Here is a 14,650-nt window from a genome sequence, read left to right on the forward strand (position 1 = left end):
AAAGTACCAAAGTGTCGATCACCTCGAGCAAGCGATTCCCCGAAATACTGCAGAGCAACATTCGGGCAGCGTGTGTCGGTTTAATTGGGCGTTTGAAGGCCATAATTCGTGCCAAAGGTGACCAATTCGAACAAATCTAAACTAATTCTAAAATTTGATGCTATTTCCCACATTTTTGCTTTCATTCAATAAAGCGAAAAAAAAATGTAAAAATTATGGCGTTTGTTTTTGTTGCAGTTTTTTTACGAAAAGTACTAAATCAACATATGTAACGATCTTCATGTGCTCTGGAGATCTAAAAATCCAGAATTTAAAAACTCTTTTCTCACTTTAATGTCTTTACCGTCCCTGAAGAGAGAGAGAGAGAGAGAGTAGCCCGAGCTGGCTTAAAATTAATTGTGTTGGACTTTTTCTTTCTTTGTTGCTATCCTAACTTTCAACTTTTCCAGGATGAGCCATATGCACAAGATGTTTTCGATTTGTCGCACGTTGCAAAAAACAAGTAAAGAAAGTCTTAAAGTCGGGCGGGGCCGACTTTATGATACCCTACACCACTTTGCTAATTTAGTAGAGCTCCGCATAACAATTAAAAGTTTTTATGGGAGAATTCAATCATACACGCTATGATTATAATTATAATTTAAAGTTCAAAGGAATAAATATGCCGAAGCATTTGTATCTTTTAAATTCGGACTTTTTTTGCCCATTTGGTGCACAATTAATTTGAATTCGAATAAAAATATATATGGGAGCTATATCCAAATCGGAACCGATTTCAATAAAATTTGGCAAAGATATTTCTGAGCTGTATTTGATATATTTCCCTAAATATCGTTGTTACGGAATGCATATTACGGCTGTAGGTAACAAATATAACAAATCGGATGAACAGTATATATGGGAGCTATAGCTATATCTGAACTGATCTTCTCCAAATTTGACATACTAGCTTTTGGACTCAATTCGGTTGTGCTAAAGTGCTAAATTTCATCCCATTTGTGCAAATATTAGACGTTTGGTGCCCAATATAAGGTAAATCGGACGTTGTTATATATGGGAGATACATCCAAATCTCAACCGATCTCGATAAAATTTCGCAAATGTATTTCTGAGTTATATTTGATAAATTTCCCCAAATATTGTTGTTACAGAGTACATATTATGGCTGCGGAGGAAAAAAATACCAAATCGGATGAACAATATATATGGGAGCTATAGCTATATCTAAACCGATTTCGATTAAATTTGGCATACTTATTTTCAGGCCTAATTTGGTTGTATGTGCAAAATTCCATACTATTCGGGCTTATATTACACGTTTGGTGCACAATAAAAGGCAAATCGGACGAAGATGGGAGCTATATCTAAATTTTTACCGATTATCTCCAATTTCAATAGGGTTCGTCCGTGGCCTAAACAAATAATTTGTGAAAATCATTTCATCTGGATAGGGCAATAAATGCGAACTGTACTTTGTTTACAAAAATACATGGACAGACGAACGGACGGACGGACATGCATAAATCGACTCAGAATGTGATTCTATGCAGATCATCAAAAGGAACTATGGGTCTATCTCATTTCCTTTTGCCTGTTACAAACAATTGCACAAAGACATAATACCCTGACCACCTTGTGGTGTAGGGTATAAAAAGAATAACATACTTTTTACAGGTCTTCTACAATAAAATCTCTATCATTTTAATTTTTTAGTCGACAGGTATATCAAACCCCATATCCAATATCGAAGAACAAAGAGTATAATTGTTTAACTGTTCAGAGACATTGTAATGTCATGCTGCCTGGATTTTGCATAGTCAAAAGTCAATGCCAATAAAGGTGGTGGGGTACCTTAAGACATCAATCGAATTGTTTAGCAGCTATGTACGTGTGTCTGTCTCTCTGTCTGTCTGACTGATATTAAACGTGCCTATTTTACAACGCTTAAATTGTAATTGTGCACCGGCTATGTTTTGGTTTCCGCCACACTAAAGTCCAAAACGGTCACAGCATAAAAACCTGTTTGCCGAATTGGTAGTAAATTGTCGGTCAAGTTCATTTCATTTTAACCGCTCTTTTTTCAGCGGTTTACAAGGGTACATGCATACTTACAGTTAAAAAGTGCATGCGATTAAAATTCAAAAGAGATTTTTAATCAGAATAATGTTGGCGAGGGGATGGCTGGTAACCATCATTGATGTATCCTCAATTTGGAACAGTACATTGGTTGCAAATCCATTACAAATGAAAAAGAAAATATAGCTTCTAATTATTCAAAGTAAATTTAGCTCAACCGCAAAACCACATAAAAGTATTAAAAATTATAAAAAATATATGCTTTAATACAACAAAATTAATCCAGCAAGAAGAAATTATAATTTAGTTGAGACCTCAAAACTAAATTCAAACGCTCAAGATAAATGTTGACAACAAAGTCAAAAGCCATAATTTTTACATTTTTTTTTAATTTTTTTGGTGGCCATTGTGCACTGGAAATGAAGCGAGGAACCTCATTTTGTAACCATTGTTGGGTTGCGCGTGCTGAGTGCGATGGTGCTGAGTCCTGTTGGAATGTCTAAGGATTGCGGCCAAAATGTTTGCATGCCCAAGGCTTTAAAACACCCTCCAGAATATTTTCGCGATAATATTCAGCATTTATTTTGATGAAACGGTCGATTAATACGAGCAGAGAGCGACCATGGGCTGTTATGGTGGCCCACACCATCACCATGGCCGTCGCTTGAGTTCTGATGGCCAACCGAAGGCGCACTTTCAGCTGACCTCTTTGGCAAGTAAACACGATCATTTTGTTTGTTTACAAACTGCTGGACAACGAATGTTTCCTCATCGGAGATCACCAAATTCGGCAGTTCACCACTTTCGGCCAAGCTAAGCAACTCTTTGGCTCTTTTGAGTCTATTTTCTTTCTATTGCGGTGTAAGTTCTTGCACTTTTTGGAATTTCAATGGCTTTACCCCGAGCTCATTTTTCAATATTTGCCGAATGGAATGTTGCGATATGTTTAGCTCACGAGCCATTTTCGACCACTGCGACGCGGGTTTGGATCAAATCACTTCTTTACTTTTCGAACCATTTCTGCTGATTTTGCTGTTTTCTTCCATCCACTACCAGTATAACGGTAACAAGCGATGGTACGAGACACAAAAGATTTATAAACATTTAAATGCTGGAGTGCTCTAACGACAGCCACTTGTGGTGTTCCAGCCAAATATAAAGAAATCACACTATCACGCTTGAATTCCAACACGCATAACTTTTTTTCTGGAAAATTCTCACCAAAATGCTTTTGTTCGCTTGTAAACAATACAGTGAGCTGTCACTGGAATAATTTTAACAGCTGTCGGGCGAGTGGCTTAGAAATCACAGCAGTCTGAAGTTGGGTGCAGTTCTTTCATCTCACCCTGTATTTTCTTGATGCAAATATTACATCGCAATCGGTTTCATTCACAATTACATTTCTCTTTCTCAGCCAGGACGCAACGAACCAACGGAAACATCGTCATCACATATCAAAAGTAATACACTACAGATAATATGCACATTTCCAAACAGAGGTCAGTGTGCTATAAGTAAATGACCACAACAACAACCAATAACAACCAATCTTCCATGTTGTAGAGCATTTGTAACACACAAGCAATCCAATTAGGAAGTTATGGAATAGCAATGTGAAGAGTAGATTAAAAAAAATAATACAGTTAATAATATAGGTTAAAAAAACTATTGCATGATTGAACTATTTTTATTTTTATTTTTTTTTTTTTTTTTTCAAATGTAACAAGATGTACAGGTTACGATAAAATATGCATGCAAAATATTCGCTAAAAGTGAATATTGAAGCATTTTAATTAATATATCAAAATAATATGGGAGAAAATATAATTACGAAATATTTTACAAATTTTAAACAAAAACAAGTTAGAAAACTTAAATTTCAAAAACCAAGGTATTATAATGAATTTAAAATTTGACTCTGTTTTTGAAAGTTAGGCGTGTAACAAACGGATTGACAAATTATAAATATAGGGTGAGATGAAAAAACTGCAACCAACTTCAGTAACACTACAATTAATTACAGGAAAAACTCAGTATATCATAAAAGCAGATCTGAAAATGGAAGACACGTGTATGATAAAAACTTCCTTTAAATGGTATCGTCGCCAAAAAAAATTATTTGTTATAAAATTGGACTTAGGTCTCTCTCTGAGAGGAATACAACAAAAATCTGTCCCTTAAAAATGCTAGTGTAGTTTTTGATCGGTGGCATTGTCCCTATATTTACGCACTGTGCTGCTAGTTATTTAAACAAGTTATAAAGTATCAGTCGGTTTTGCCGACAATTTTCAATCATTTAAACTAAACTATTGACCTTAAATGGGAAGGTTCCAAGGATTGGGCCACTGATCTAAGTCTAACAATGATCTAATAAATAAAACGTGTCAAGTTTGGACTATAGCAACTTCTTCCTTAACTTCACATGAGATATGTGATCATTTTTGGAAAATGTTTGGAAGGAACTTGAAATTTTTCAAAAAAAGAAAAAATGAAAACTACCACCTAAATCAAAACCGTTATATAGGACTATACGAATACGTGGACCTGCATACGAAAAATTTTGTCATAGGCTGTAGTACCCATTACAAACTTCAAATACGAAATTAGAAACAGTTCCGGTAAATAATGTCGCAAAAATCATGAAAATACCGAATATCGGGAGGTACCGTTATATGAGGGTTATACGAAGACGTGGACCTGCATGCGAAATACCCATTAAGATCTTCCAATACAAAATTTTAAATAATTCCGGTAAATAATGGGAAAATATGCATGTATGCAAAATTTTAGCCAACATCGCTAAATCGTCTTAGAATTTCACGCTGATCCAGAATATATATACTTTATAGGATCTTTGATGAATATTTCGAGGAGTTACAAACGGAGAATCGGATGTCTATTTCGCATTTTATGAGCGTTTCTGTTATTTATTTTTTTTTAACATTTTCTGAGATATCTACTACAAGGAGTGAGCCGATATATCCCATCTTCACATTAGATCTGGTAATTTTTGTTTTGAATTTAGTTTTTTTTTAATAAAACTTAGCTGTAGTCTGTTTTAATGTTGTTGTAGTTAATATAAGATTTTGGCCATTTAAATGTATGAAATAAATAAAATTAAATACAAAAATTGGGATGTGTCTATTTTACAATCGTTTTGACCCTTTGTAGGGTAGGTACCAGAAAAAGTGGTCCGATCCCATCCCATTCCCATCTTCACACCAAATCGTGCGTTACAGGAAATATTGGAATGTGTGAAGTGTGTAATGAACTGGGTTCTTATTCATATTTAATAATTATCAGAACCAGACTGATATGTTGCGAAATTTTAAGTTTTGGTAATCGAATAATCTGATGCCCTTTTTTATGATATATAGGGGTGGTACCAGACATTATCCATCTTCGAACTCGATCTAATTACGCAGTGTGCAGTCAAAAAAAAAAATCAGGGTCTAAAAAATTATTTTGATATACCTTTTGCAATCAAAAGGCTCAACAACCTTTTTGTTGGGACTTCGAATACATTAACTTCGAAATTAAAATATATAATTAGAATTAGAATTATGATATGATATTATTCTCCATATATTCTATTATCATTCACAATAGGTTACTTAGCTGTATTATTTAACTGGAAATTATAAGTCGCCTAAAAGTATGCTTTACATTTTACAAACTTCATGTCTACAATCCAAGCAAACTTTTAATGGAGTATTGAAAAAACTTGAATACGAATATGTTTCCTTTTTAAGATAATATTTTTTGCAATTTCCTTCAATAAAAATAAACATGACAGAAAATTGTACCTTATTAACCCGTCGCAACTATTAGGGTAATCAGCACTCTAAGCTCGATTTTACCGAAAATACGTACTAAAGGTAGTGATTGGGTTAATTCATTCCCAAAGCCATAATATGCACTCTATACCAAATATATTTGTTACGAGAGATCAATGCAGTCAATATAGTCAGCCCGTCCGAAATTTTCCCCTTACATTACTGGTTTTATTCCAGGAATTTGAGAATTCGTCTCAAGATGGACAATAATCGTAAAACTTCCATCTTCCTAAAAATAGATGTAAATAAATATTATAATATGCACTTACCTCTAAATCTGGTCCTGGATATGATATTCGTTTTAATTTTTCAATTTCTTCTTTCAATTTTCGATTTTGTTCTTCGACTTTTTTGCGTTTTTCAATCTCTCTATCCAATTTCTTCTTCCATGTCTCATCATTTTCCACAATTATTTCCAGACAATGTTGCAAGGTTGTTAAAACACCAGCCGTTGTGGCACGAAATGTTATCGATTCGCCCTAAATAAAGGAGAAAAACACATAAATTGCTAGACAATAAAATGTTGCTCAATTTTAAAGTACCTTAAAATCAATAGCTTTTAGGCCATCACCCAAATCGAGGGGCTTATCCATGCCCTTATTGACATCGGCACAGGCATCAAAGTACCTGTAAATTGAAAGCAATGTGAAGAAAATGAATGTTACTTTGTGAGTGGGAGTCTTTGGATAATGGCAAACAGTTTTTATGCCCTAGTAATTTTTAAAATTAAACCCTACCTCAAGGACGAAAAGTCGAAGAGAGTTTTATTTTAAAATATTTGGAAAAGGGTACGAAATGAATAAATAAACTGTTATTTAAAAAATTGCTAAGGAAGTCAATATCTATTGTAATTTATTATTTTTTAATTAAATCAAAAATTGTTAAAGAACTTAAAAGAACCCTCTTTTAGGTTTTATGTTGCTATTTAAATCATTTTGTACATCCCCTACCTTTGCAATGTCTCTATTTGTCCAAACAGTATATCCTTAAATGTTTCAATTTCTCCAACTTTTTCCTTCAAATTCCGTTGAGTCTTTTTCAAACTGCTACCACTTGCCACGGACACTGTGTTGGATTGCAGGGACATTGTGCTGCCATGGCGTCGCAATGAAGTTGTATCTGTGCTGGTACTGTCCTCTTTGTACATACGCAGCACTTCCACCCAGTGCATTCGATCCTCTGGCGTATCGGCACGCAGACACCAGTTATTATAATTATTGACCACAACATCGAATCGAAGTTCATCGGACTCATGTGGCTGCAATGAAAGGGTTAAAACGGATAAAGGAGATAATTTAATTAACTGTAGTTTGGAATTACAAAATTGCAGTTATATTAAAGTATTTAATTACACGTAGATAAAAGTAAAAAAAAAATAATATAATGTAGACTGGCGCCTAAATGTGATTCTTGGAAATTGTGCAAAAGGATGTGTTTTGCTACAATAGCAAGATATAAGAAGATGTTCTGGGAAACTCGAAGTTTTGCATCATGACAGTAGCAGTTGGGGGGCAAAGATAGTTGCCTTTTTGGGAATGGTTTGGTTTAAGGGTGCGCAGCTACACAAATTCGGCAACTTTACTCGGAGGCCTTGGAAGAAATAAAAAATTGGGGAAAGGAGAGATATAGAAGCGAGAAGCAAAGATTTATTGAGAGAAGGGTAGTCTGCTAAGCATGCGAATGGTTTTGACAAACTTGTAAATAATGATGTCTGAGAAGAACGTCATCATTTCTATCTTCTACCTGCCAAATAGCCTATGTTTCTTGCTGGATAACATGGGACATGTTCAAAGTAGATATTCAATCGTCTCTGCCTCTGCTTCTCCTTCACATAGTCTACAGTAGTCAGGAACACTGTTGTCCAGTCTTGAGGTCAGATATCTGATACTGCAGTGACGTGTTAGAATGGCCACCACGATTCTTAGTTCGCTACCACTAAGTGAAGGTTGTCCTTCTCCTCGAAAAGACGGGTCAGATGGCTTTAGATACCCTGGAACCGGATTCCATGTGCCATCTTCTTCCAGCTACTTCGATGAGAGATTTTTTGAAGCACCTAACGTAATAATTATTGGTGGTTTAACAGTCTCATCAATCGGTAAATCATTCGTCCTGCACTATGCCCTCAAATTCAGCAAAGTTTAATGATCTCACGTGTTTTAAGGAGAGCTTTCTTTCCAGTCAAGAGTGGCTCTCGATTTAATGGCACTTGACTTGATAGCTTTGAGGGTCGCTGCAATCAACTTCAGAATGCTGTTATTTCAAAGCCACTCGTCCGACCGCTGTTAAAATCAGTCCGATGACAGCTCATTATATTGTTTACAAGTGTACAAAAGCATTTTGGTGAGAATTTTTCAGAAAAAAAGTTAGTCGTGATGGAATTCAAGCGTGATAGTGTGACTTCTTAATATTTGGCTGGAAAACCACAAGTGGCTATCGTTATAGCACTCCAGCATTTAAATGTGAATAAGTCTTTTGTGTCTCGTACCATCGCTTGTTACCGCGTTACTGGTAGCGTCGTCAAGGAAGTGGACGGAAGAAAACGGCAACATCAGCAGAAATGGTTCGAAAAGTAAAGAAGCGACTTGATCGAAACCCGCGTCGTAGTGGTCGTGAGCTAATCATATCGCAGTATTCCATTCGGCAAATATTGAAAAATGAGTTTGCCGCATCAGCAAGAAAATAGACTAAAAAGAGCTAAAGAGTTGCTTGGCTTGGCCGAAAGTGGTGAGCTACCGAATTTGGTTTTCTCCGATGAGAAAACATTCGTTGTCCAACAGTTTGTAAGCAAACATAATGATCGTGTTTACTTTACTGAGTCAAATGAGAATGTGCACCTTCGGTAGGCCACAAGAACTCAAGCGCTGGCCATGGTGATAGTGTGGGCCGCCATAACAGCCGGTGGTCGCTCTCCACTCGTATTAATCGACTGCGGCATTGCGAATATTATCGTGAAAATATTCTGGAGGGTATATTAAAGCCTTGGGACATTCCAACAGGACTCAGCACGCGCCACCCAAGAATGGTTACAAAATGAGGTTCCTCGCTTCATTTCCAGCGCACAATGGCCATAATTCATAATTCGAACAAATCTAAACTTATTCTAGAATTTGATGCTATTTCCGACATTTTTTGCTTTCATTTAATAAAATTAAAAAAAAATGTGAAAATAATGACTTTTAACTTTGTTGCAGTTTTTTTTATCTCACCCTCTATTCATGGCTCCTGTTATGCTATTGTAGTGTTCTTTTACCATTTCGGCTGCGTTCTTGATTGTAAGAATCTCCGCCTAAAAACCCCTACAATTGTCAATTATTGGGTTAGGGCATACGCTAGTCCTTTCTGGGAGTAGCGTCTTTTATGATTCACACATTTTTTTAAAAAATCGCCTGAAATACTTTTTATCAGGCATAGTAGAACTTGCCACCCTGGAATTTAACCAATTAGTCTTTACCTTTATTGGTGGATATGCCAAAATTTCGAACTTCAATTACAATTCAAGAATAGGACCTGAAATTGTATTCTGTTCTGTTGCCATTAAAAAAATGCAATATCCTGTCTCAAATTATTTGGAATCCCCTGTCTCATGGACATGGTTTAAACTATCATGCTGATACTGAATATAAATATTTACTTCATAAAGCAATTGTTATTTTTTTATTGAGTACAGCAATTATTCAAAAATATACAGCGTCATTATCTCACCACAATTGTGAAATCTACCGTTCAATAATTAAATTCAATTAACCGCTATCAGCATTGTTAGAGTATAGTAAATTTATTGAAAATAGAACAAAAGAAGCTAATAGAAAATATTGGCAATGGTGAATTGTCAATAGTAATTTCTTTCAAGTTCACACCATTGTACTTGTTGTTATTAATAAGTGTACAAGTATAGTTATTAATAAGTAGTTTCTGTTCTAAACCTTTACACAATACAATGAGAATAGGTGTTATAAAAATCTACATTGCATTTGGTGTAAAATCTTTGAAGAAAATATAAATGAATATAGGTGTATATGTACTTTTTGTTGATTGGATTCGATTCAATTAACAATGACGTCACATATCTGTCTCCTCATTGCTGTTGGGGATTTTTTGTTGTCTTCTTCATTTTTATTATTTTTTCTTCCAATTAATGGGAGTTTACATTGTTATCACAGAAAGCACTGAGTAGACGACGCCACCGTCCATGTGATTCAACTCAAAACAAATGCAAGAACATTAGGTGGGATTAAGAAACTTTAGAATTGTTTTTAAAAAAAAAAAAAAAACAATTGTTAGCAATGAATGATTTTATTCAGGGCCATAAAGGTTTATGTTGTTTACATTTTCTTTGAGATCTTGTGAAAACTTTGTATTTCTTGAAGCAAATTATTGATGCTTTGCTTAGTCCAAACACACCCACCAAATTTCAATATCATACCAATTTAAAACATATAATTAAAAAAATATAAACATATAAAACATTCAGCCATTTAATTGGTCAGTAATGTGTATAAGAGTGTAGAGGTCAACACGGGCTGCCTATTTTATGCCATTAATTTAAATGATCATTGAAATTTATAAACTGACGTAACAGAATCTTATTCTGTAGCAAACTCGAGGCATAAAAGCTAAGATAGGGCCAGGGTAGAATCAGCAGAACTTAGTCCACAAATTTGTTAAAAAAAAAATTATTATTTAGGCAACCTGAAATACTCATACTGCAATTCTGCAACATTTGGTGGCTTAAGTGTCTAAGGCGCTGAATTAAAATGTAATTTTGATTTGCTTCGCATAAAAATCCATCTCATCTAATGCGGAAAAAACAAAGATGACCAGTACAAGGTGAGATGAAAAACTGCAACAAAGTTAAACGCCATAATTTTTACATTTTTTTTAAATTTTATTGAATAAAAGCAAAAAATGTCGGAAATAATCTCAAAGTTTAGAATAACTTTAGGTTTGTTCGAATTGGTCACCTTTGACCCGAATAGTGGCCTTCAAACGGCCAATTAAACCGTCACACGCTGCCCGAATGTTGCTCTGCGATATTTTGGCCCATTCCCGGCTAAGCGCTTGCTTGAGGTGCTCGACACTTTGGTATTTTTTAGTGCCAACCTTGCTTTCCAAAATACTCCAGACACAATAGTCCAACGGATTGGTATCCGGAGATTTTGGTGGCCATTGTGCGCTGGAAATGAAGCGAGGAACCTCATTTTGTAACCATTCTTGGGTGGCACGTGCTGAGTTCTGTTGGAATGTCCAATGTCTACGGTCAAAATGTTTGCGTGCCCAAGGCTTAAATACACCCTCCAGAATATTTTCGCGATAATATTCGGCATTTATTCTGATTAAAACGAGCGGAGAGCGACCATATACTGTTATGGCGGTCCACACCATCACCATGGCCGGCGCTTGAGTTCTGGTGGCCAACCGAAGGTGCACATTTTCAGCTGACTTCTTTAGCAAGTAAACACAATCATTTTGTTTGTGGCTTTACAAACTGCTTGACAACGAATGTTTTCTCATCGGACAAAACCAAATTCGGCAGTTCACCACTTTCGGTCAAGCGAAGCAACTCTTCACCTCTTATGTGTCTATTTGCTTTCTGTTTCACTTTTTGGAATGTTAATGGCTATATCCCGAGTTCATTTTTCAATATTTGCCGACTGGATTATTGCGAGAAGTTCAGCTCACGAGCTATTTTTCGGCCACGACGACGCGAGTTTCGATCAAGTCGTTTCTTTACTTTTCGAACCATTTCTGCTGATGTTGCTTTTTTCTTTCGTCTAATCCTAGATGTCGGGATACGCTACCAGTATCACGGTAACGAGCGATTATATTGTGCTCCAAATATAGCCACTTGTGGGTTTCCAGCCAAATATAAAGAAATCACCCTATCACGCTTGAATTCCATCACGAATAACTTTTTTTCTGGAAAATTCTCACCAAAATGCTATTGTACGCTTGTAAACAATATAGTGAGCTGTCACTGGAATAATTTTAACAGCTGGCTTAGAAATGACAGCAGTCTGAAGTTGGTTGCAGTTTTTTCATCTCACCCTGAAGATGTTATGTTTAAGGAGACTAGTTGGCTTGAAGTGGTGCAAGAAACCTAATTAAATGAAAATACCATTCTGTTCAGCACATACCAGTCTAGTTTTGCTAATATCTAGTGACTCATGTACATGGAAATTATAGAAGGCCTGATACAAAAGAGCACTCCGTCATACGATAATGGTTTAATCAGCACTGGTAAAAACTTTTGCGTTATCGACGTTTAAAGTAGAGAGAATGGAGAGTTCAACAGTTTGCCTGATAAATTAAGTTAATAAACATTCAGTAATTTTTCAAGAATCTGAACACCTGCTCATAACAGGCTTAATGGGTAGATTGCCCAATGCAGAACATGTAAAGCTCCGAACGAGTGCTGGTTATACTTGTCCTATAAAAGGCACTTTATGCTATTAATCAATTCATACTATTCGAGAACGTCGAAAATACTACCCTACTGAACTGAAAGGACTCCTCCGTTTATATTCCAAAATTAAAAAAAAAAATCTAAAATTTAACTTATGTTTTCTTCATCTTTTTATGGAGATTATAAGAATGCTAAGAAGTTGATATGTTGCTTGTAAAATCAAGTGTCCTTCATTATCCTCTGAACTTCTCATCAAAGGGGAACCGGCGTTTAACATGTTGAACTTTTATATGTACGTGTGTGGATTCGATGGTCAGCAAAGCAAAAAAATAGAATCATTTTTAGGTACCATAAACATTTCAATGGCAAAATACATACAAGGAAGGAAATAAATAAAAACAGAAAGCAGTACGTCATCACTTTCATGTCAATTAAAACTGGCAGACAAACACTGTGTTGTCCATGAAGATAAACATCAGCACTAATGTATGGGGGCCATATTGCGGTTTCCCAAATGGCTCAAAAACAACTACAACAGCAGCAACATTACCACCCTGCCTCCTAATTATATCGATACAATAACAGCAACAACAACAAAAACAATAATGACGTGAGGAATAACAACAAATTGGTCATCAAAGACAACAATCTATGCGGGTCAAAAGTCAGAACACATGATTCCAATTTAATTGAATTTGAAAATAAACCAACGGCAACGGCAATGACGATAGCCAACAACAACAAAACAATTAAGAAACCTACTTACCATTTACACCAAGTGTAAATGGATATGTTTGATGTGTCACCACAAAACTTACCTTTATGGTTGCCCGACTTAGACTAATAGCACCACGGCAGCCAAAATCTGATTCTGATTCAGATTTGTAATATGACAGGGTACCATCTTTAAGGACAATATAACGCGGTTGCCAGCCATAAATGTAATTGGTCCATTTGCTGAGATATCCCCGCAATTCCACACTGCTATTGTCAATGAATTCCGGTTCGGAATCACTACTTGGCGGGTCATTGAGAACCATATTTGCTGCAGCTAAGGCTGGCGATGATGTTGCTGTTGTATTATTATTGTTAATTGTTGCTGTTGTTACCACCGTTTGGGGTGGGGCTGATATGCCACTTGAACTGCCACCATTCAGTTGGTTAGCATAATTCATTACTTGCGTCGCGTTGTTGTTCTATATTGTTTATTTACGTTTTTCCGTCTGCTGTTTGGTTGGCATTCGTCGTTCTAATAATAAGCAACAAGAGGTGGCAGCAGCAGCAGGAACAACAGCTGGCGACAAGCGAATCTGAGCACACTTTTGTTTTTAATACAAACAAAACCACCTTTCCAAATTCTTAGTCGTTTTATTTACATTAAACAAATACCGAGAAAAAATTAAAGGAATTCTACGGACGGCCACGTAATTTCTTCAACTGATTTTATTATAAATTTAATTCGACCACAACGGCCACTCAAGAGAGCATAGGCATTTGTTCTTGTTTTCAATTGGATTTTTCTTCTTTGCACACTCACACACCACAATCTCTATAATTAGCACAAAAACAATAAAAAAAAAAACAAACTCTAATCTTTAATTAAATATACAGCTTATCCACTGTCACCGCCCGTGTTCAATTATTTGTTGGAGATATTTAATCACAATTTAGGCCACAATTTGCCATAGGCCATTACCCGAGTGACGACTAACTTGCAAATCAAGAACACTCTGCAATGAGACTCGCAAAGGCCTTGTGCGATACTCTACTGGCCTTTGTTATTGTTTTCGCGAAAGTAGTAATGCTTTGGCCGGAGAGTAATTTAGAAATTTTATGACAAATAGATTAGTTTTATGTTATTATGTAAATTGGCAATATTGCTTAATGACTTTATTAATTTATTGTTTATTTTTGAATAACAATGCAAAAGAACCTTACTAATTACCAACACAATATGAACCGATGAGTGTTATCAATCGATGTTGTCTTTTTTTAAATAAGCTATCGATAGTATCGATTGTTAGTTTTTCATCGATAAACCAAACAATTGCTCTGTTCCGGAGCTAAATAATTTAATTTAAGGTGAGAGGAGAAAGTCTTTTTAGCTGGCTTCTTCGTAGAGGAACAAATGAGTTTTAGGTTGAAATAGTTCGATTTTGGCCTTCGCTTCTTTTGTTCTTTTCCAAAGTAGCCAGCCGATGAGTTAAGCCAGTCAAAAAACGTTTTATGTGTTTTTACCTTTAGATTTAGACCAGGCGAGTTTACTTGCGGCAATTTTATCGTTCTCTTTCGAACTGGCCTCTTGCATTTATACAAGGCAATTTGTTTTCAGAAA

At 35.7% G+C, this 14,650-nt stretch overlaps 1 protein-coding gene across 3 annotated transcripts in view; it reads right to left on the reverse strand.

The window, feature by feature from the left end:
- Positions 1 to 14,281, reverse strand: part of LOC101891112 (ceramide transfer protein) — a 29,455-nt gene extending 15,174 nt beyond the window's left edge. Inside the window, exons 1-5 of one of the 3 annotated variants that reach the window (XM_005182352.4) lie at positions 14,028 to 14,281; positions 13,134 to 13,864; positions 6,863 to 7,170; positions 6,455 to 6,539; positions 6,182 to 6,391 (exon numbers count right to left, since the gene is read on the reverse strand). In XM_005182352.4, the coding sequence (XP_005182409.2) occupies positions 6,182 to 6,391; positions 6,455 to 6,539; positions 6,863 to 7,170; positions 13,134 to 13,490 (960 nt within the window). In that variant the 5' untranslated portion in view covers positions 13,491 to 13,864; positions 14,028 to 14,281. Of the gene's footprint in view, positions 1 to 6,181; positions 6,392 to 6,454; positions 6,540 to 6,862; positions 7,171 to 13,133 lie in introns of all 3 variants that reach the window. The other 2 variants (XM_011293738.3, XM_005182351.4) reach the window with 2 other exon arrangements.
- Between the last annotated feature and the right edge of the window lie 369 nt (positions 14,282 to 14,650).

Source organism: Musca domestica, unplaced genomic scaffold (assembly GCF_030504385.1).
Source record: "Musca domestica strain aabys unplaced genomic scaffold, Musca_domestica.polishedcontigs.V.1.1 45, whole genome shotgun sequence".
Lineage (NCBI taxonomy): Eukaryota > Metazoa > Arthropoda > Insecta > Diptera > Muscidae > Musca > Musca domestica.